The sequence below is a fragment of the Myxocyprinus asiaticus genome, chromosome 43 (genome assembly GCF_019703515.2).
Source record: "Myxocyprinus asiaticus isolate MX2 ecotype Aquarium Trade chromosome 43, UBuf_Myxa_2, whole genome shotgun sequence".
NCBI classification, from domain to species: domain Eukaryota; kingdom Metazoa; phylum Chordata; class Actinopteri; order Cypriniformes; family Catostomidae; genus Myxocyprinus; species Myxocyprinus asiaticus.
In genome coordinates, this window is record NC_059386.1 from 8,214,537 (window position 1) to 8,239,822 (window position 25,286).

Sequence of the window (25,286 nt, forward strand, 5' to 3'; positions counted from 1 at the left end):
TGCGGATCGCTACACACATTTGTCGATTTTGAAACAAATCTAGCGTCAAGATGTGCACACTAATCAACAAATAGTTGGAATCCACCCATCGTCTACTCAAGCCAATCAGATAACGGCCATATTATTCGGACCAATCATAGCACGCTCTATCTTCAACCAATCATGCTTCATTTTACTATCAGGGCAGGACCAGAGTCACAGAGCTCTCATGAGCATGGAATCAAGCACATACAGATAAACTCCAAGGCCGGAAATTTTTAAAGAATCAGACTCCATCAGAAGAATACTGTGATTTAAGGTCCGTATCATTTACTTTCGGTTATAAACATGTGTAGTTTCTTGTCAATTGAACGTGCTACGATTGTTCTTGAGTAGACGTTGGGTGGAGTCCACCTATTTGTTGATTTGTGTGCATATCTTGATGCTAGATTTGTTTCAAAATCGACAAATGCGTGTAGCGATCCGCAAATGATCAGGAAGCGATCCACAAATAAATGCGCGTGATTCACAAATGAATGCTGGGCAGAGTTGTGCTTGTGAGTTAAAAAATATATTTGTAAATAATTTTTTTATTTGCAAATCTCATTTTATTTATTTGTGAATGCACCTTATTTTCGTGAAACTCCTAATATATATTTGTAAATCTCATTCTTTTTATTTGTGAATTCAGTTCATTTTTGTGAAACTCCTTACATTTATTTGTCGATCTCATTCAATTTAAATGTGAACCAACTTTCTAATTGTGAATTTCTTTCCATTTGTATGTTAATATGAAACAATTCCATCTCCATAGTTTTGTACATTTAGCTATATTACACCGATACATTGTTTACATTTTGTGCCTGTAAAGTCATTATCTGTGTATTTCGACAATGTCACATGGTTTATTATTTCTATTTACATATTAATCGGTGTTTAACTGCCAAAAATGCTCATTTGCTCATCTGCTGACGAGCATATTAATCGATGTGGCGTGCACTACTGCGCGCTCACCACGTGTGTGTGAATTTCCTCCTCTCCATTCAAATGTTTGTATGAGTGCAAGAGCGAAACTGTTAAACAGTCGCAACGTTAGAAAGAGGAAGCAACATGAAGATGCACATTTCAACGATGGTGATATTAGCAGGTATGTTTATAATAATTCTTGATTACACTATTCACTACAATGATCGTGTTATAGGTTATTTAGTCATGTAAATAACGTGTTCGGCTGTAATTATGAACAATGTGTACTCAGTAGGCTATGATATATATATATATATATATATATATATATATATATATATATATATATATATATATATATATATATATAATGCATTTAAATTATACATTGTTATTGCTTTTGAAAATTAATTACATTTTCATGTAATATCTGTAATGAACATTGCAAAGTAAAATGATACCAATACATTCAAAAGCCTGTTTACACACTATTAAAATTGCTTTTTGAGGCTAATAACATAGCTCATGAGTATACGCCTTACTTTAGTTTTTATAAGGTATAATAAAGTTTTACAGTAATTAAGCTGCTATAAAAAAAACTCCTGTACACTTAAAGTGTAACTATATTCACATTAAGGCACTTCACAAAAGAGGTTTCATTGTTTCCTGCTCAGGAAATGTTGATGCACCTTTGCCATTTCTACAATGCAAGTGTTGGGCATTCATGCTTAAATAGGGCAAATGCATTCAAACATTAACACATTGAGCATTAGTAACCAAATTGAGACTGCAATTTGTTACCCTTATGAGCTATTTGATCTTACCCTTAAAAATGACTTTTGTTGGTGTAACCTCTGTGTAGACATATTGAATCGTATGTATGTATGTATATATATATATATATATATATATATATATATATATATATATATATATATATATATATATATATTACTTAAAATTGTTAATTTGGTAACACTTTACATTAAGGTTTCCTTTGTTAAGGGTTTATAAATGGATTCATTAAAGGGATAGTTCACCCAAAAATACAAATTCTCTCATCATTTACTCACCCTCACGCCATCCCACGTGTATGACTTTCTTTCTTTTGCTGAACACAAACGAAGATTTTTAGAAGAATATCTCAGCTCTGAAGGTCCATACAGTGCAAGTGAATGGTGACCAAAACTTTGAAGCTCCAAATATCACATAAGTCATCATAAAAGTAATCCATAAAACTCCAGTGGTTAAATCCATATGAAATCCAACAGATCAGTATTTAAGTCCTTTTTTTACTATAAATTCTTCTTCCTGACCAGTAGGTGGCGATATGTACGAATAATGTGAATTACCAAAAACAAAAGAAGAAAGTGAAAGTAAAGACTGATTGTAGAATAGGACTTAAATATTGATCTGTTTCTCACCCACACCTATCATATCGCTTCTGAAGATATAGATTTAACCACTGGAGTATGGATTACTTTTATGCTGCTTTTATATGCTTTTTGTAGCTTCAAATTTCTGGCCACCATTCACTTGCATTGTATGGATCTATAGAGCTGAGATATTCATCTAAAAATCTTAATTTGTGTTCAATAGAAGAAAGAAAGTCATACACATCTGAAATATCATGACAGCGAGTTAACTTAGATGCTATACATGCTTAATAAATACTCATATTCATACTTATATAAATAAAAAAACATAATTCTTGCATGAAAGTCTCCATTTTTACTCATGTTGTTATAACCACATATCATTATTTAACCATTTGTAAATGGCTTATTAGTCATTAATTAACCCCTTTATAAATCCTTAACAAAGGGAACATTAATGTAAAGTGTTAATAGAGTTAATTTAGATGTTATTGCATTAAGCACTTTTTGTTTATTAGCTTAGTGTGGTCCTTTTGTTGTATATTTCGTGTTTTGGAATCAAGGTTGCATAATATGTGGAGGCATTACTGATATCTCATCCACCACAACACCATCTGAATTATCCACAAATGCAGCAACATCTTTTGCAACGACAGAGTCTCATTTATCGACATCACCTCCGGTGTCAAACCCAGCATCAGCCGATGCCATTGTGGGACAAACAACAAATGAATCTACTATGGTTGGCAATAATAAAACAACTGAAATGCCATCAACAGTGAATTCCACCACGACCACTTCAAACTCAACTTCAGCCCCATCAAATTCAACCACCAGCATTAATTCTACCTCTTCAACAATTACGATCACCAGCTCACCCAATGTGACCAATGCATCGACCACACTCACATTGAGTCCAGTGACTGAAACTCAAAGCTTGAAGACTGAAAGTTCTGTCGTCACTATGGCAAGAAAATCTTCTGCGAGTCTTACCTTGAATACAACTACGCAAACTACTGTACAAGTTACTACTAGTGTCAAAAGTACAACTAGGCCTACTACAACGATGACTACAACCAAACTGGTGCCCTATACTTCTAAAGCGTCAGCATCAACTAAGCCGCCATCGTCAACCAAAAACCCATTAACAACCGAAAGGCAACAAAAAACCATGGTAAAGAAGGATCCAGACGCCCTGAGCTCAGGTATGAATCTATCATTTTCTGTTAACTTGAGTGGATAGAGTGTCTAAAATTAACTTTATTTGCCCCCTGGATTAGATTTTAGGGGCATTTTATTAGGGGACCTTTTATTTGTCCCTAACCATATTAAAATATACTGTGTTTCCTTCTTTTATGTTAAATACTTCAAAGTATTAGATTTTATTAACATAAATTCTCATTATGAATAATTAGATGAAGAATTTCTTACCTCTTATTCATGATTATCTATTTATATTACTAGGCCTAGTTATAATATATATAGTATTTAATAATAATAATAACAAACAGTGGAATTTTATCACGTTTTTAATTTCGGGGGAATTTCTTTGTCACTTTTTGTCCCCTTAATTTCTGAACCTGGGTGAATATTTCTTTCTTCTTCTTTTTTTTTTTTTCTTCTCAAATAATACAATGGCAATATTTTGATACAACACATTAAATATTGTACAGTATTTTCATCATGTTGACTTTTTATTACAATTGTTTACATTTTGTAACACTAGCTGGAATGTGTGTGGAGGTTTGTGTTAATTTTCTGACCCTACAGTGGGTGGAACATAACAAGGTGAAGGGTGTATGTGTTTTATTGTCTCAGTATGATGATTTACCTCTAAAAGATAAGATTTTAAAAGAAATAGGGTGAATTCAGGTAAATATTTTCACTTTCAACTCAATGTCAGATGACTTTGCCTTAATTAATTGATGTTGGCAAGTTTGGTATTTTACCTTATAAAAGTTGTTTTATTCTACAGTTGTGCTCAAAAGTTTGCATACCCTTGGAGAACTGGTAATATATGTACCATTTTTAAAGAAAATATGAGTGAACAAGCAAAACACATTTCTTTTATTTCTTATGGGATTCACATTCTGCGTCCCATGCGCAGCTTTCGTGCAGAAGAATGCAAATTGTCTGCCAGTATTTTCTGATAACATGCTGCTTTCATCTTGCCATCAATTTTCACAAGATTCCCCGTGCCTTTAGAGCTCACACACCCCCAAAACATCAGTAAGCCACCACCATGCTTCACAGTGGGGATGGTATTCTTTTCACTATAGGCCTTGTTGACCCTTCTCCAAACATAGCGCTTATATTTGTGACCATAAAGCTGTATTTTGGTCTCGTCACTCCAAATTACAGTATGCCAGAAGCTGTGAGGCGTGTCAAGGTGTTTTCGGGTATATTGTAACCGGGCTTTTTTGTGGCATTGGCGCAGTAAAGGCTTCTTTCTGGCAACTGGACCATGCAGCTCATTTTTGTTCAACTATCGTCGTATTGTGCTCCTTGAAACAACCACATCATCTTTTTCCAGAGCAGCCTGTATTTCTCCTGAGGTTACCTGTGGGTTTTTCTTTGTATCCCGAACAATTCTTCTGGCAGTTGTGGCTGAAATCTTTCCACTTCTTATTAAGTGATTGAACAGTACTGACTGGCATTTTCAAGACTTTGGATATCTTTTTATATCCTTTTTCATCTTTATAAACTTCCATTACCTTGTTACGCAGGTCTTTTGACAGTTCTTTTCTGCTCCCCATGGCTCAGTATCTAGCCTGCTCAGTGCATCCGTGTGAGAGCTAACAAACTCATTGACTATTTATACACAGACACTAATTGCAATTTAAAAAGCCACAGGTGTGGGAAATTAAACTTTAATTGCCATTTAAACCTGTGTGTGTCACCTTGTATGTCCGTAACAAGGCTAAACTTTCAAGGGTATGTAAACTTTTGATCAGGGCCATTTGCGTGATTTCTGTTATCATTATGATTTAAAAAGGAGCCAAACAACTATGTGATAATTAATGGCTTCATGTGATCACTATCCTTAAATAAAAGACAGTTTTTTTGCATGATCAGTCATTTTTTCAAAATCAATGCCAAAATTTCACAATTTCTGCCAGGGTGTGCAAACTTTTGAGCACAACTGTACATGGAGAGGGTCCCCTCATGGGGGCTGTCATGTTAGGATCACATGACCAGCCGAATACTACTCGCATAATCTCAGTAATCGCTGTGTTACTGGACACTTTCTCCCAAAGATTAAATGAATCCTGGCTGACTGTGAATAGTGACATTTTTACAATGGCCTTGGTAACTAAAAACTATTGTGTTTTAATAATTCTGCATCCATGCCGCTAGGTGTCAGTGTAAGACCAAGATGACATATTCAGAAAATTACTGAGTGAACCTTTAAGATGGAAGTTTAACACTTCCTTGGTGCTGACAATCAGGTTCCACCAAAGAACTCACCGGGTCAAGACTGACCCGCCATTATTAATTACAACTCAACATTCGAATTGACCAGTTTTCCACCAACAATTGATCATAAGTCATTAACCTACTTATTACAAATTTCCTAGTGAATATTTCAGTCATTTTATGTGTAGTAAGTCAAATATTTTTATGCAAATAAAAAAACAATGAGTCCTATTTTTTCTCTCACAAGAAACTTTAATTTGCATTTGTTCTACTCCCCATGTGTGTGTGTGTGTGTGTGTGTGTGTGTGTGTGGGCAGGTTTAAGTGGTTTACGAGGACTTTTTTTTAGGTTACAAACTGGTAATTACAAGGGTATTATGTTATAAATGTAGTTTATGAGGACATTTCTAGTGTCCCCTTAATTCAAATCGCTTAAAAATCATACTAAATGATGTTTTTTTGAAAATGTAAAAATGCAGAATGTTTTTTGAGAGGGTTAGGTTTAGGGGTAGGGTTAGGGTTAGGGGATAGAATCTATAGTTTGTACAGTATATAAATCATAATGTCTATGGGGAGTCCTCATAATGATAGCTGCACCAACATGTGTGTTTGTGTGTGGGGGGGAAGAGTGTGTGTGCGTGCAATTGAGTATGAGTGTATTTCCTGGAACTGTACTACTGTTTTGCAGCTTTCTAGCAAGCCTTTATGGGTCAATGACAAATAAAGCTTCTAAAAAGGTATTTTTAAAAAGTCTTTTCAAAATGGATGTAATGCATATTTTTGAGAACAGATTTCAGATCTCATTTGTTGAATAACATTTCAAAGTGTTTAAATTAATTTTTTTTTTTTTTTTTTTTTTTTTACTTCACTGCCCAAAAAATGTCAGGTGGTGCAACCAAATATTTGTAAAAATATACATATTTTCCTACTATTAATTCTAAGTGAAATCTTTGGCAAGTATCCCTTAGAGTGTCTACAGTGCCTAACACATTATTATTTTGTGGTTGTGTTTTGTATTTACAATAATTTAAGATTATTGCATTCTAGTGGCCAGGTATTTAGTATCTTTAGCATCTGATTTTACATTTAAAGACAGAAAAATAATTATACAAATATACAAATGAATGCCTTCAATACAGTAGCTATTCACATTATAGTTTTCAGCCATTTGTTAACTTTAACCTACTATTTATTGGTTTAAATTAATATTTTACCTGGTCACCAGCTGACAATTATCAGCTGTGCCACCTGACAACATTAGTAATGACAGGAAATATGCTGAATAATTGCATTTTTTATCAAAAATAAAAAAAATAAAAACAAATGTTTTAGTCAACAGTCTCTATTGAAGTAAAAGTAGTAAATTGATCAAAAAACAGAATACATCTCCCTGGTAATAAGCGACTGTTCTCATCTCGACAAAGGAAGTCAACAACTCTCTCTTTTCTCTGGATGGCCAATTTCTTTGCAATCCTTGATCTGCTCCCTTCAGTTGTAAATTTTGCCTTTTGCTTCCCAGACATTTTTTCCCTTAATCTTTCTATGCGCTTTCGTAATTTTTCAGATTCTCTTTTGGCAGCTTCCATTTCTCTTTTCATCTACACTGACAATATTCTCTCTATCAATAGTGGAACAGTTATGTTGAAGCTCTGCTGGGAGTTCTATGGGAGTTGTATCCATTGACTCGGGTGTGAAATTCAAGATTTCTTCCATAGCCCTTTTCCTTTCCCTGTGCTTTCTCTGGTCTTGCTTCCAGAGTTGCCTCACTTTTTCCTGTTCTGTTCTGGACTCCCTGTGTCATGCAGATTTTTCTTTACTTGATAGTGGCATCTAATATTATTAAAAATTATAATCATGAAAAAGGTTTGAAAGTGTATTACATCTTTAACTTAAAACTAATAAACATTTTAGAAATGTAATAGACAATCTTAGAGCTTTAAATAACATTATTTATTTCATATAGTGACATTCCTTGTAGTTGTGCCACCTGACTTACTGGTTGTGACACCTGACTTTTGCAACTAATTTCAACCTAAACAGGCTTCTACTTCACACATATAATTTTTAAATAAAATAAAGCGTTTTATGATCAAATAACATTTTCCTAATTTTACACTGGTTGTACCACCTGACATGGAAAGTGTACCAGCCTACCTATGAGTTACCTATGAGTTACCTATGAGTTACCTATGAGTTACCTAGCTATTTTTATCAATATTTGAGAGAGATCTACAAGCTTTTTCACTCAGCCATAAAGGTCACTTGGGGTCCTCTGGATGATGCAATATCCTGTTTACTGTTATTACCTCTTCACTTCTTAATAAAAGTCCCATGTATATGGTTGTGCCACCCTGACATTTGAGAACATACAATTGCTGGAAAGTTTTTCAGTTATCCCAACAGCTTTAAAACTATTGGTATTTGTAAAATGTGGTTTGTTTGAAAGGTTTCAAACATAAAATCATACCATAGTATTTTATTTTGAATTTATTATCATTAAAACACCATTTTTAATAGTGTTCTTAGTCTGTTCATTTGCACGGATGGTTGTGCCGCCTGATATTTTGGGGGTTTGAGATGCCAAAACATAAAAGAATATATATTATTTGAATGTATTGAAAATGTATTCAAACTAAATAGGTTTTATAGAATAAAGTGTTACATGTCATGAATTGATAAAATTATTTTAAAAGGAAATAATGCACTCGGACACAAAGATATGCATGTCATGTAACTGACCCTTATATTAACCGGGTCAAGTTGACCCGGAGGGTCTAGGAAGTGACTTTTTTTATAACTTCCTTTTTAAAAAACATAAAATTAGTAATGTTTACATCATCAGGTTCAGATCAGTTTTGTAGAGGATGTCATGAAGTTTCAGACCAAAAAGTTAAAGTTAATGTAAATTGGTGTTAAAATCTAAAGCAGGACAAATTGACCCAGAAAGGTCCTTTAAGGGTTAAGAGATTTCATGGTGAAATTTAAAAAAGCTGAAAATCATATACTTTTATAAGTTAAATTGTGCAGTCGTTACCTTAAAGATTTATTTCTATTTGATTCAACCCTTAAAAATACTTGGTTGGTGTAATGTATTCAGGTTGATTGAGTCATAGATCATATTTTTGACTTGAGTAAAAACAGTTAGGCCTTTGTCAGATGTCACCACATGAACCGCGTTTTAAATTACCTGACAAAAATCGAAGTGTTTAAGGGCTAAAACATATTTAAACGTTTAAACCCTTGGATAATGAACAAGGTCAGTGCACTGCTAAACTTAGTGTCCAAACAGGTCAGCGTTTTCAGTGACTGGATTTGTTATTTGGTATACATCACACCACTTACTTCCCAAACACCTTAAAAGCTTTCTAAGTTAATATTTAATACAGTAACTGACTGAACTATTAACAGCACACTAACCTTCCCCATAAAGGTTAAATTGTTCCTCATCCTTTTCATAGGCATCTAAGAATAGGTTATGTTTGTACTTTGCCCTCTGATTTGACGACTTTCCTGTCCTGTTCCACACAGCTTATCATATTCAACAACAGTTTAGTCATATATGATCTAGATCAATCTTTGTGATTTATTCAGAATTTTAAAGACCAAATACATTCATAAGACCAGAAAGCCCAAAGTATACTTTGATTTTTACGTGAGTGTCTAGCGTTTGTGCACTGTTGAACGCGAGCCTGTCAAAGTATACTCCATTTTACTGTGCGCACATACACAGATGGTTGGCGCATGCGCGCTACGACTGCTATGAGACACCGGACTATTTCTCTTAAAGGTGTACTCAGTAATTGTTTTAGGTTTACTCCTAAAGAAATGAATTGTAAGTTTGAAACATATATATAAAATCATTAGCACTCACATGAAATAAAGAATCCAGTCAAATCAGTAACCTTATAAAAGCTGTTTTATTCTACATGGAGAGTGTCTGCTCATGGGGACTGCCATGTTGAGATCACATGACCAGTCAAATAATACTCGCTTAATCTCAGTAACCAGCCTTTTATTGGACACTTTCACTTATGGATTAAATTAATCATGGCTGACTGTGAATAGTAGAATAGTTTTTACAATGGCATCTGTGACTCAAAACTATTGATTTTGAAAGATGCTGCATCCACGCCACTAGGTGTCACTGCAAGTCCTAGATGACACAAGCAAAAAGTTACTGAGTGCACCTTTAAGGAGTTTAGACTCATAAAGATACCTATAATAGTACCTCAGACTCGAGTTATACAAATGCAGGTATCTCCTGACCTCTTGACGTGCACATCTACGTCCATATTGTCCACATCTTTTTCTAGCGTTTCTTTGTGACAGCAACAGCTCAAATGTGAGTGTTTCCACCTTGTGGACCCACTAATTAGTGCAAATAATTCCAGGCGCATGCGCATTCTGCGTGTTAAAAGACGCGCGGTTAGAAAAGTTGGGCGCGTTCAGTGCTTGAGCACTCTGCTGATGACGAGATTTGCGGCACACGTCCTGTATGCGGACACTCAGCGCTCAAGTCTGACCAAACTATACTTTGGGCTTTAGACCAGAAGCCAATTGGCTTGGTTGAAAATACACTGGGAAAAAATACAAAACAATTTGTTAGTTGTCTCAACAGTCATAATGTAAAAAAGAAAGTAGCTTCTACTCAGAAACTTACATATTTATAATTTTTTTAGCTTTATTTAATTTGCAATAATGTGTACAACACAAAATATAAGTTTTAAGGTGAACAGAGTAATACATAAAGTAAAAAAATAATTGTGAGTTCCTTGAAATTGCTTGGATTAAGAATCCATAAAATTAAGATTTTACGCATTACTAACTCAAACGATCAAGAACAGAGGCTGTGGGGAATACCCATAAGCCCTTGGGAGTGAATAATTTAAGCACGTTTATTCGGTTAAAATGAACTTATTGAGGCATTTAATTACTTGTTATTAAGAATTCATAGAGATTTAAGCTCTTTTTAGTATTATTGATGTTGTTCTACAGTAATTAGTAGTTTTGTGTCACCGTTAAGGTAATTAGTGTTCCCTTTGGTGAAGTTGGATCCTGTTCTCTTCAATCCATATAATTTTTCATTGATCGTGCAAATGTGTATAGCTGAAGTGCTGCTTTATCTGCACTTCTTTGGGGTATCAATTGTTTAATGACTTTTCTCAGTCATTATTTTCTTTTGAGCCAATTAAATTGACTAGAGACAATAATATTAAAGTTAATTTGAAACAACCTGCTATTCTTTGTTAAATCTTATTTGTGTGACATACCTTTTTGAGTAAATTAAGTTGAATGAACTGATACATTTGTGTATATCTAACGAAGGCTTTCTAGTTGAATTAACTTAAAAAGTGTGGTGCAAAAATGATACATATATATTTTAAGTTAATCCAACACATAATTTTTTTCAGTGTACAGTGGCCCCAAAAAAGCGTTTGGCCACTTAAGCCACAATTAAAAATGTGTTTAAGATTAAGTGTGTAATTTCTGCGATGCTAGCATCACCAAATGGGGTTGCAAAAATAAACATTGGTTTCAGACACATTTCTAAATACACCCTCCATCTTCCTTTGGCTGAACATATAGATAGTCCCAAACTCACGCTATTGGTTGAGCCAATGTTGCTGTGTTAGAGTAGATGGGCTGCTCAAACAAATAGATCAATGTTTGAAAGCACCACAGAGCTACAGTGTGATACATATTTCGGGGAAATCAGCCTATAATGGTTTACTTATAGTTGTCTCTGCATATTATAAAGCTGGTATAGGAGAAAGTATTTTAACATAAAAAAATTACACACAACTTTCTAACTTCTGAGCCATTTTTTGCATTGACTTTTAACCAACTGGTGTCAAGGTGATTTTTAGTGTATATATGAAGTCAACACACCTCAAGTTCACATAGGTGATATTAGCAGAGTAACCACAGGTGTAGTCATCGCATTAACGTTCCACTAACATTTGGAAACCAGAAAGTGTCTAAATACTTTTTAACTTCATTTAAAAAAAATTATCTATCTACCTAACAAACTTCTTTTTGTGAAAACTACAGTTTTATCTGGCAAAAATATATTTGTGGATACATAATCTGTTAGGTAATATGTTATGTAATCTGTTTAATATGAATTATAAATGATAGAACTTGGTTTGCTTGTTGGTGATTGTGGCACTTTTCAAGTACTGCTGTTTAAAGCAAAAGTTTTTGTCATAACAGTCTAAAAAAGATTTCATGTTTAACTGTATGTCATGTTCAAGTCATAAAACTAAATCTTATCTTTATTCCTATATTAGGAAGTGTAGCTGCCATCGTCATTGGCTTCATTGCCATTGTGCTAATTTTACTTGGTGGAGCATACTACTTCAAAATGCGGTGAGTCAAGAATTAAATGCCATTATTTTTCTATGCCCAAGCATTTAAGGGTGGATCTCAAAAAACCTGTCAAAAACATGTCTGGGTCATATTTCACACCAAAATCAATAGAATGAAACAAGAAATTATATTTTGCATTAAAAAAATGATGCTTATTTTAGGACCACTATGATTTTTATTCATTCATTTCATGAAAGTTGAGCACTTTTTTCCATTTCTCATTAATGAAAATTATATACTGTATGTATATATGTAATATACAGTATATATATTATATGTGTAATAAAACATACGTTATATGGAATGTTTACTGATTATAATAAAAAGATTATGACTGAATTTTGGAGTACAGTAATTAGAATTTGGGGGGATTTGTGCTTTACTGTAATGAAAATTATGTTATATGTGTATATACACTCACAAAACACTTTTTTTAGGTATTAGGAACACCTGTACACCTGTACACCTTATTATTCATGCAATTATCTAATCAGCCAATCATGTGGCAGCAGTGCAATGCATAAAATCATGCATAAACGGGTCAGGAGCTTCAGTTAATGTTCACATCAACCATCAGAATGGGGAAAAAATGTGATCTCAGTGATTTCGACCATGGCATGATGGTTGGTGCCAGATGGGCTGATTTGAGTATTTCTGTAACTGCTAATCTCCTGGGATTTTCACATGCAACATTCTCTAGAATTTACTCAGAATGATGCCAAAAACAAAAAACATCCAGTGGGCGAAAGTTCTGCAGATGGAAAGGCCTTGTTGATGAGAGAGGTCAGTGGAGAATGGCCAGGGCTGTGTTTCCTAAAAGCATCTTAAGCCTAAGTAGAACGTAGAAACCATTGCCGCCAATGGTCTTTACGATCAATTTAAGCTTCCTATGGTTTTGAGAAAAGCAGCCCAGGCTGGTTTGAGCTGACATAAAAGCTACGATAACTCAGATAACCCCTCTTTACAATTGTAGTGAGCAGAATAGCATCTCATAATTCACAACACGTTGAACCTTGAGGCAGATGGCTTCAACAGAAGACCACATCGGGCACTTTATCAGGACCATAGTGTTCCTAATAAAGTACTCAGTGAGTGTATATTGATAAATTGCTTATTGATAAATGAATTGTGAGCATTCTAATGATTTTTTTGTGTGTGTGTTGTAGACGGACTACTTATGGACGCCTTTTGGATGACACCGATCACAGCTCAATGGGGAATTTTCTCAACCCAATGTATGATGGCTAAATGGGGAAGTATTTATGTGTAACAACTGATTGATTCATTTCCGAGAAAGAACCTATGATGTCTTTCTTAAGTAATGAATGTAGGAACATCAGATTCTGTATTATACCCCCAAAATATCCACTTCAGACTGAATATAGATAAATACACTGATCAGAACCATTAAGAAGTCTCAGAATGTTGGCAAGACTAATTGTTTCTATAAGTATTCAAAGTCAAGTTTGGTGTGAATTTTAAAGTAGTTTCCAAGAAATGTGTTTTTTGTTTTTTTGTTTTTGTGAAATGTAATCTTGAAATTCATTAACCATATTGTTGACTGATTGTTGGTTTTGCACATAATGCAAAGAATTATTTTTTTATTTTATTTAAAGACCCCAATGAAAGCAAAAAGTTTTGTGGCTAGTGCTAGTGAACTCCTAAAAATTAACAGAACAAACTTTTATCATATACAGTATAGGAATTTAAAATGTATATTTTATTTGTTCCGGGAAAACAGACCAAAAATATTAATGACTCATCCTGCACTGACAGGCGTATAAAAATTTTGGACCACTAAAATTCTATCTACACTGTAAAAAAATAAAATAAATGTTATTTATATATATATATATATATATATATATATATTGTTTCAACTTAAAAATTAAGTGTCTGTGCTGCCTTAAATTTTACGTTTTGTCAACATGAGATGTAAAATTCTTAAAAAGAGTATACAGTTGATTTAAATGAATATACGTAACTTGTTACATGAGCATAATGTCTTTAAGTATACTTGACTTTTTAGTTCAATCAGCTAACAGCTAATAAATAAATCTTATTGATGACCATAGCAATAGTTACTCTATAATAATCTCATTGTCTGAAATGAATTTGTTGGCTGATGGCCAGCAATTAATAAGAGAGCATCATCTGATGCTTTCGTATTCAACCATGAGATTGTCAGGCAATAGCCCCGTTCACACATGCACCAGGTAAATTACAGGAAAATCATTGAATTGCCTTTACTGGTAAATGTACCAAATGTGCTGTTCACACAGACCATCAATAAGGAAATTTAGCAGTAATGATACAACTTCGCACTAAGAAAAATTGTCAGAGCAAAATTTACCAGTATTTTCAAAAGGGACGTGTTCACACATGACTTCTAAACTGGAAATTGTAGTTCATTTTCTGGAAAAGGCTATATGTGTGAACATTACTATAGACTCATTGGTCTTTAATACTTTATACGCAAATCACAGTGATGGTGACAATCAAAAAACATCCCATTAAGTAAAAAGATGAGCTCTAAATTATTTCTATATGACAAATAACTGAGAATGACAACAAACACAACAGCAAACAGCATAAATAAAAGAAGCAAAAAAAAGACAGAAACACTGCAATTTGCATACTTTATCCATGCTGCAGTGCATGCTGGGAATCCAAATTCTTGAATGTGATGTGTGTAGGCTTGGGATTGATGCCTTTTTCACGCATCGATAATCGGAAGATTTTCCCTATGATTATCGATATGTATCAGGATTTTTTTCAGAAGAGTCTTTGTCTTTTTTGAAAAATATTTCTCAATACAACTTTAATAAAATGTGAGAGGCAGGGTAAATTAAAAGGTACCGCACACCGGACACGTTTGGTGGATGACATGACGTGTTCTAAAATTAGAAACAATTGTTTATTTTCTACAAAGGTACGAACACATCACCAGTGTTCAGCGTCAACATTCTGCAGCGCCACAGAGTGCAACTCGCATAGTTTTCCAGCATTAAATTGGACACAAATTATTATGAAAGGACAAAGATTGTTTACTCCAGTCATCACTGGATGATCTATTGTGAACATGTATATTTCATAGAGCATGCACAACGTATTTTCAGTTACAGATATGTAGTTTTGTGGTTTGACTGCTTGAAACTGCATAATAAACGTTGTCAGGGGCGGCAATCGTTTTAAAAGTGGGGGGGCACAGCTGTCAGTAGGTGGCTCGCACAGACCCAAAACTTACAGAGCAGTATTAAAATATTACAGTATATATTAATATTTAAGTATGATATAAGTATTATATTCATCTATACATATCATTTACTTTTTATATTTGTAGTATTTTAAAGATTCAAGTATTGCAAAATCATTATTGCAAAATCATTGCACCATTTTGCCAAATTAGCTGCAAAAATAAAGGGCATCATGTGGAGCACTTGCTTCTGTTTCACACATGACAATAAAAGACTGAGCACAAGCTGGTCCTGAATTAATTAATTTAATCAGTTACAATAATTAATTTTTTTACTCTGTGCTTGTGCATTGTGGGATTTAAAATCTATCCAAGTGGCTCGAGTGTTTTGACTACGTTCACCAAAATTAGTTCAGATCCTTTTAATGATTCAGTGACCATTTCTGGTGATGCCAGAAGGTGGTGACAAATGAGTGTCTTGTGTGAAATGAGTTAGTCACTGAATCAACGATCAAAAGAAAATTTTAATCCTTTAAAATTTGTATGTCTACAGACCTACAAAGAGACTTTAGTTGAGGTTCTAAACATTATAAGAACAAAGCAAATCAATAATTTCCCTACAGTTTGTGAGCTGCTGAGCATGACTTTTATCAAAAGACAACAATAATATTCTTATAATAATTATAATGAGTTTCAATATCTTCTATATGTTTTAACGTATAAAAAAGCATGTCTACATATCTTTTCACTTGAGTAAAATGCATGAGTTCTAAGAACACAGCAGATCTATCTTTTTCCTACAGTTTCTCGACTGCACACCAACATAGAGGTAAAAAACAGGAGCCGATATTAAAAATAGCTTTACATATTTAACACAGATCTAGTAGTAGAACGAAATGCCGATAAATAACTCACATTTGTGTATTCCTCATCTCTAGATTATTAATTTAGATCAACATCAATGCCGATAAAAAAACATGGATAAATGAGCATTGTTGAAAGCTACTTTGTAGAAATGAACAGAGCCGCTTTGGTTAGACTGTCTGATTGACGGCCTTTTACATATGGGTTGTTTCGGCTCATGAAACTCTCCTGTGATTGGCTGGATGGTCACTCAATCAGCCCAAAGTAACAAAACACAAAGAATACTGTATACAAATCCACCATTTGAACTCTGTATGGATTTGGACTCAGTATGGGTTTAGCTTGGAAAAGTGCGGGGGACAAAAATCACCTTTTTAAAGAGTGTGAGGAACGTGTCCCACATGTCCCCCGTAGCTGCTATGCCCTTGAACGTCACCATTTCTAATCATTCAGTTTGCGCAGTTACACCAGTTTCACTAACCTGCAAACTCATCAAGGTCTCTTTGTTCATTCTTGAAGAAGTAGCAAAACTTCTGTAAATTTGGACTACCATATCCTGTGCCATTTCAGCTCGTCATGTGTGTGTGTGTGTGTGTGTGTGTGTTTGTGTGTGCACTTCAGTAAATGTTATATCACCCTCTCATCTGGTCTCCCAATGCTATTATGCCAGACTGTTAAACAGAAGGCCAATTGAGTGAATTGGAAAGCACACAAATTAGGCTTCTAATTTAAATGTCGGCTAATTTTAATATATTGATGCCTCAAAAATATATTGATAAAATAACGTGCCAATCAATAATTGAAATATCGCTATTTTATGACATCACTAGATGTGTGTAGTTCTCTTTATGTATATATTTGATTTCAGCTGAATCATTTTTCCAAGTTCAATAACTTAACACAAGTTCAGCCAACAAAGTCTTGGATAATTGGAGCTGGCTCAACAAGATCAATCCAAGGCAGTTATTCTAACACTACATTTTAAATTATGATAACAAAAAGGCAAAATAATTTTTTACAGTGTAGAATGAGAATGTCCCTGCCCCTAATGCTCCCTTCCTCGATAGAAATGAGCAAAGCGTGATTCAACTGAAGCTGTTGGCTGTTTTAAAAAAGCAGCCTTTTGATATGTTCCGCCCCAGCTTTCTGTTTCAGGAGGAAATACGTCAACACAGGAAAGGAAACTGTGCTAGTTAAGCAATTTCATAGGAACTTTAACAGCTGTGGGTGTAAAAAATAAATCCTGTTATAACATTACTGTATCGTTTTCCAAATCAAAACTTCACCTCTCAAAAAGGCCACTTGCTCTCATCATTGGTATCTCAGACTGACCCTATCACATCCCATAATAACAGCTCTTCCCTACGCTGTGCCCTCCCACCATTCATCTGAAGACAATGCAGAGATTGCTTAACATTTCTTTAGCCTTAACAATAACAGATGGATCCGAGTTTTGTCCCCTTGTCAATGTAATGACAGGGACCCATACGCAGTGTGCAATTAAGCATTTAAACAGTCAAGACTGCTATTAAAGGCTTAAAAATAAGCCAGCAAGCAAATGGAGAAAAACATCTGGCGTTTTGGTTCGTTTGGGGTTGACATCAGTAGTGGCTCAGTTGTGAGGGGTGGAAATAATGTTTGTTTTATTTCTTTCCTTACATCCAAAATGTATTTTTAAATGTGTATTACACAACTTGTTGCTTCCCCCACTTGCACTACCTTTTCGACAGCGGCAACCACTGTTTCCTGTTTTTGCATATGTTCTACAGTAGTTTCAGCAGAGGCACAAACCACATGAGGATACGGTAAATCACTGGGTCTCTGTAGCAGCAGAGACTGAATGTAAAACTGGCAAAGAGTTTGTAAAATAAGCATATGAACATAATTATTCATGTATAATTTGTGCTTATTTTATTTGTGTTACACATGGAATACACAGACAGAGGACAAAAGGGGTCTTGAAACATGTTATGAGGCAGAATGCTTACGTAAAACATTTTTAAGTGTGGTATATTCTCAGTTTAGTATTTTATAGCGCTTTGTGTATGTACTTGGACAAGGAATCTGATTTTTTATTTATTTATTATTGTTATTTTTTGTGTGGAATAAAAGCAAATCAAAATTTGAGTATTGTTTTTAACTTTACATTGTTATCTGCAGGCCTACCTACCTTCACAAATGTAGTGACCTTAAATATAACAAACATGACCTCATTTATGTTCATTCACTACTGACTGAGGTTTTAACTGTTAAGTATACAGAAAACTTTTGTGAATATGACAGAACTAGAAACTCTGTTTGTTTCTTTGTATAATGTATACATACATAAAGTAGCAATTACCCAAACCGATCTGGATTCTATCAGACAAATATAGGAACTTTCTCCATTTATTATCTATTCTTTTTTATATGTTATTGTAATGACATTTTCTGAATATCCTTGAAAATAATTCCTCTGTCCATTCCAGTCGGTTTTATTTAACCATTATGAGCATCGAAATAATGTGATTGTCTGTTCATACAACACAATAGAAATGAAAGGGTTTTGTAAAGTATGCCACTTGTTCAGTTAAGCATTGTTTGTGATGTGACGGATCTCAATGCCGTGCCATGTGTCCTTGTAACAGGCTGATAATGAGTGGGTTTGTCATGAACACATAGCTGAGAGCTAATAGCTGTGATGATGAAGCATCAAACTGTGAACCAAAACCCAATGAGTCTCTCCACTTCACCACATTAAAACCTTGAGTTTGTTTTAGCCTACATGATGTGAGTCCTCTCTGTCTAAATAAAGGTGAAAGAAATGACTACTTAAACTTGTAAAGACCTACTTAAAATAAAGGCTCTCTGGGGTAAAAGGCTCCATTGATTTGATTTTCTCCGAAAACACTAAATAGTAACAAAATCTACCACAGTACTTTCCTTAACACCTGTTTGTCACTTTACACTGCAAAATGTTCCTGATCCAGGAGATCTTTACGTGTGGTGTCTAAAGCTTGGTTTTGAGGCAATTTGAACTCATTTTTAATATTTTTTTAAATATTTCAAATTTATGTAGCTAATGAAAATTACACTTTTATTTTTAGACAAAATACGTATTTATAATTTTTAGTTTTCTTAAAGGTGATTAAATCATATGTTTTTTTTAATAGCTGTCCAAAAAGTGAAAGGATAGTATTTGGGGTAAAAAAAAAAATAAAATAAAATAAAAAAAAACCTAGGGCTAAAGACCCCTATAAAACACCTATAAGTGAATAGATTTGTTCTGGAAAATGTTCAAAGTGGGTTCACTGACTAATCCAATACAAATGGAGATTCATTAGTTTATAGAATACTTGAGATGTTATATAATACCAACTGTGTTTGAAATGAATAGGAAATTGTGCACCCTTTTCTGAAGTGGTTATTTTGAATAAGCATTATCTTAATTTGTTACTCAAAACAAATTGCTGTCTATAAATTATTTGCATTAGTTGACACATTTTTCACCATAACTACTGCCCCTATATCTACACAATATCACTATAACCCACTGTATATATATATTCGAAAGATTAGGGTCACTTACTCATTCTTTATTTTTATTTTTTATTTTTTTTCTTCACATTTTAGAATAATAGTAAAGTCATCACACTTATGTTGTGACTAAAAAAATCCAAAATAAATCAAAACTGTGTTATATTTTAGCATCTTCAAAGTGGCCACACTTTGCCTAGAATTTTCAGACATGTACTCTTGACATTTTCTCAACCAACTTCTTGAGGTATCACCCTGGGATGCTTTTTAAACAGTATTGAAGGAGTTCCCATTTATATGCTGGGCACTTAGTGGCTGCTTTTCGTTATTATTCGGTCCAAGTCATCCGAATTATCGGTCCAAATTTTCGTTTTGTAATTAAATAAATTAATATTTTGGCACATTTACGCATTTGGCAGACAATTTTATCCAAAGCAACTTACAGTGTACTTATTACAGGGACAATCCCCTGGAGCAACCTGCCTTGCTCAAGAACACAATGGCAGTGACTGTGGGGATCGAACCAGCAACCTGATTACCAGTTATGTGCTTTAGCCCACTACGCCACCACCAATTATATTTTTGTTTACAAAACTAATTTCAAAGATTTAAGCATATGCCTGCAGATCAAAAGGTTTTAAAGATCATGAGAAACATTTCGGTCAAGTGACCCCAAACTTTTGAACAGTAGTGTATATGTATACAGTATATATATAAAGATACGGTAAGCTATATGTATATATATATATGTATATATATCTTATCTTTATTAAACAGTAACTAATATATGTTATTACCACGATGTGTGCTAAATTGTGTGATTTACAGTTTGTGTACAATACAGTGCATGGTACACAGACCTTCAGAAAAAAAAAAGTAAAGAAGAGAAAAGAGGAAGAAGAAGAAAAAGAAAACATTTTGCCATTTGCAGTGACATCTTAGAACCAGCAGAGATCAGTATCTCCCTCTTCAACTTGCACTCATACACGTACCTAGCTCATATTTGGTTATATAATCTATATGTATTCTTAATTCATCTTGTCAGCATGAATATTGTACAGAAATGAGATAACTGTGATTCAGTTTTGTATGTTACATACCTTTCTATAAAACAGTTAGATCCATTCGACTAATTTAATTGGACATGCTGTCCAAGTCACTTTTGTTCGCTACATAAAATTTTAGTGCTTGGTTAATAGACTTATTTGGAACTTTTTTGTTACAGAAGCAAAACAAACAAATGAACAACACAAAATAACTGGGGTCTGTGTAACGCTTTACAATTCATTTTTCAGACCATATCAACCCAAATGCAAAAATGGAAAAACAGTTTTAAACTTTCATTTTTATTTCAAGAATGGATAATTGATCTCTCATTTTCTAAATTGTGACTTTAGAAATGATTTTTGGAATAACTGACTCATCACCAATTTTCTATTTTTTAGTGTCTTGCAATTTGCACTGTGGGCTGTACCATTAGCATGGGGGTGTGGGTTAGGGAACGGACTGCTTATTACTGCATGGATGTTGTGGAGTTTAAAAGGCTAGCAGGGGTCCAACATAATTATTATTACTATTATTTATAATACTACTACTACTACTAATAATAATAACAAATGTATTTAAGCCGTAGTAGATCGTAGAATCCATCTTACGATACATCTTAGTTTTGCGGCCCATTTCCCAAAGCCATCGTAGCTTAAAGCTGCACTACGTAACTTTGTGCTCTCTAGCGACATCTGTGGTTGAAACTTAAAATTGCAAGCAATTTGCGAAAGCACACTAAACGTGAGTTGTGTTTCGGCACTGCTCTTGTGGCGGATGAATCTCATGATTTTAGCTTTGCCTGTGTGTGATCATGACTGAAATATTACTTGCTTTGATGAAGATAAACAACACTCGCAATCACATATTTTAAATGAATGAATTTTACACTTATAATGCTTTTTTGACACTACACTCAAAGTGCTTTTAAATATAGAACAGGGGACTCAATCACCTCAATCAATACCAGTATATTTTAATAACAATTTTTGTATTGTACTACACATCAATTTAAGAGGTGACAGTAACTTCCCCCGACAACGTACATACATCACGATCGGTTAACACATGAGTATTGTTTGATTCTGAGTCGGGATCCAGACACTCATGCTCTTTGTCTTGTATTTGTGAGCACATGGCTTCATGTTCGTTTTCAGTTCTCTTGCCATGTGCTCGTGTCTGGTCTTTTCTTTTGTTGGTGCACATGGCTAATGATGGCTTCGTTGCCATGTGCCCTGTAGTCTTGTTATTTTGTTGTTCTATGTGCACTCTTGTCAGTTTGTCTTCTTTGTTTGCTTTGTGTTTGTCTTGCCATGTGCTTCCCCGACTCTGCCTCCTCGTTCCCTCGTTTAGTCCTTGTTTATGTAATTAGTTTCACCTGCTCCTCACGTGTCTTGCTGCCTGTATATTGTGCCTTCTTCCCTCATGTTTCTGCCAGATTGTTTTTTGCTATTATGTATGTTTATTTTTGTAAGTTGCTATGTTTTGTTTCAGTTATCCAGTTGGTCCTGTCTTGGTTTTGTTTTAGTTTGTTGGTTTTCTCCCTTGTGGGAATTATTTATTTATTTGTTTTTAATAAAAGCCTTCTTCATTTGGGTTCTTCCTCAACAAACTGTGACAACTGTAGTGAATCGGGGTGAGGTAAGAACATTGTTTTGAACACTGATTGTTTATGTACTCAATCAATAATGGCAATTTGTTCATTTTTAAGCAAAAAAATCTTACATAGTGCAGCTTTAAGTTGTAGATACTTGAAAATTCTTAGATTTACAGTAATCGTAGAGCGATAAGAGCATTGTAAGTACACAGACTAATGCAGACACCTGCAGGACAACCCCTTCGGCTCTGCGCGGATGAATGTGGTTCGGGGCACCGGTGTACAGGACATCTTATTAAGAGCGAATGGACAAATAAATGTAAAAAAAATTAAAAAAAGAGGAAAAGACGGATATCTGAAAACATGTTATCTGAGCAGATAAGTGCCATATCTTATGCTGTTGTTTTGACTTATTGGAAACACTCATTTGAAATAAATGACCTTACAAAAGTTAAGCAACGTTCGTTAACATTAGACATACCGATTGCTAGTCTGATATGTTCAAACGTTGTAAAGGTTTTATAACTGCAGGATATTCTGGCCAAATAGACCACGGTAGTAACTAATTTATAGATTGTTATTTTTACCAATCAGTGGTCAACATAATTTCAAGACTCACATGTCCTTGGCAAGCCTAGGACTAAAGGATTTATTTATGTAAATGATTGCCCTTTTAAAGAAAAATGCACACGTGTGCTAGCAAGTGAAAAGTTCTGCACCGATTACAGAATAATTATTGTATTTCACTACACACACACAGATATCTTTTTTTTTCTTTCTTTCTTTTTTTCAGTAAAAGCCCTCAATTTGCCTTTTGCATTTGGGTCCTTCTTCAACAAACCATGACAACAGACGTGTGTGTGTGTGTCTGTGTGTGTGTGACTACACAACTATACATAAACCATATCATTAAAATATCTTACCTGTTGAGTAAGAAAAAAGCCATCTCTGGGTCGCTTTTAAATCCTTTCAGATCTCAGAGTTGTCGCCACCTCTGAAAAGCCAATCTGTTGTTGATTTGGATTTTAAAATATAAATAATTATTATAGGTTTATCAAAGTGTATTTGGGTAAAGACATGGTTTGGAAGATGTATTTTTGTTGCACTCTCTCATTAATATTTTTGTTTTAAAATGTTTTACAAAAAGTTATATAGTGTAGCTTTAAATACCTATTGCTAAACTTTATGATCATTTAATATAATTATACACATTGATGTGCACAGAATGGGGGCTACAGGGGTGCAAGCCCCTGCCCCTTTCGTTCACAAATTGAAAGGTGCACTTTACAAATCTAAAGGTGGCTTTTTGGTCAAGTGGAGATTTAAGCAGAGGTGTCTTTAAGAGCACGCACAACAACACAATCCCCTGCTGACAGGCTGAAGTGGTCAGCACAACACTTTTGGGAGTAAAGAGCAGTCATCCCTTTGATTGGTGAATGTCCCTAAAGCGAACTTCCACGCATCTCCTTATTTTGCTCTCCGCAATAAAGGTGAATCTCATTATATTCAATTAATGCTTGCCATTGGCAGGACCATACACAAACCAATATCATCTCTATGATTTTCAGTGAAAGAAAACTACTTCATGGTGGCTGGCTAAGTGATGAACACAGAATTATGAAAATTATTCGAAAGTAAATTCCATATAAAAGTGTTAATACATTTGAATAGATACAAATACATTTATGTAGCCTATTTTTCTGGAATGACAGCGCAACATTCGGGGCTCTTTAAATCTTTAACCCAATAGCGGCTGGCTGGACTGACCAACCGGTACGTGTAAGTTTTCTGCCATTTCGGAAATTTGACGGCTCTAATGGCAAGTAAATTCCGTAAAAAGGCACAAATGTATAGATCAATAAGAACAGAGTAATGTAATTCCTGTGAGTGAACGAGGAGGGCAACATTGCAGCTGGCACTCAACAAGCCACCAATGAGAAAGTTTCCCTCCAGTTAGAAATGAATATCGTACATAGAGCAATGGGCCTGGTAAATTGCAATTAAATTCCGTATAAAGGCCTTAATGCATAAGAAAAGATTAATAACCCCACATTTAAAAGGAAATGAAAACCAAGAAGAGGTCACCACTGTTTATTGCTAGATGTCCTATGCTTTGTAAATAAACTTGACACAAAAAAAAGTGATACAAGTGGCATGAGGACTGACACATGTCAGTGCCAGCTTCTGCCAGCCAGCGAGAGATCTAACATGTCTCATCCACTGCGGAGCAAACAACGCAAAGCCGAACCCTTTATGTTTGAGCGAAGTGTAGAGATGTGCTTGGTGCTAATTTGGTGCTCAGTGGGTCGCACACGCGAATGGTCTGTCCACTCTCTGTCTAGTGACATGTTTACACACTCTGTTATTGCCCGCGTGCCAACCCCTCTGCGTGGCAAAGGTGGCACGCGTGCCTTCGGTTGTCAACCCCTGGCAAGCCTTTTAAACTACTACTCAACGTACATGCAGTGCGTTCCCTAACCCACATCCCCGTGCTTATGGTACAGTACAAATTGCAAGAATTTTTTTTTGAAAATTGGTTATTAGTCAGTTGTTCAAAAGTTTCTAAAGTCACAATTTAGGAAAAAGTAAAATCTGAAGAAAAGGACAATCATCCATTCTTGAAGTAACCAGAAAAAATCAACCCGATCTCATAATTTCCGAGTTGGCTATTTCGTATGGTCTTGCACGATGTTGTTCGCATAAACTCGTACGAATTCATCACGTGCAAATTCCCGGATGTGCAATGCGGAAGTAAGTGTGAGTTCCACGCATGAGGCGTTAAGGACATACTTATTAATATTATGCCCTTACCCAAACCCCTTATCTAAACTTAACCAATCAGTAGAGTGTGTAAACATGATCGGAAGCTGCCGTGTGTGTGTGACAGAAGCAAGTATTTGTCGCGTATTAGATGGAAACAATGTCCAGCGACGTCATTGGCTGTAGTGAAAGTTGTAGGGATT

The 25,286-nt window shown here is 34.7% G+C and overlaps 1 protein-coding gene across 2 annotated transcripts; it reads left to right on the forward strand.

Annotated features, from left to right (window-relative positions):
* Positions 1-1,004: 1,004 nt before the first annotated feature.
* On the forward strand, positions 1,005-18,648 carry parm1 (prostate androgen-regulated mucin-like protein 1). Of its 2 annotated transcripts, none has more exons than XM_051684825.1 (4): positions 1,005-1,126; positions 2,885-3,526; positions 12,028-12,106; positions 13,273-18,648. In XM_051684825.1, exons 1-4 carry the CDS (start codon positions 1,090-1,092, stop codon positions 13,352-13,354), a joined length of 840 nt encoding a protein of 279 aa, XP_051540785.1. In that variant the 5' UTR covers positions 1,005-1,089; the 3' UTR covers positions 13,355-18,648. The 2 variants fall into 2 exon arrangements, with proteins under 2 accessions (XP_051540785.1, XP_051540786.1); XM_051684826.1 differs by having other exon boundaries at positions 1,038-1,126; positions 2,957-3,526.
* The last annotated feature ends 6,638 nt before the right edge of the window (positions 18,649-25,286 follow it).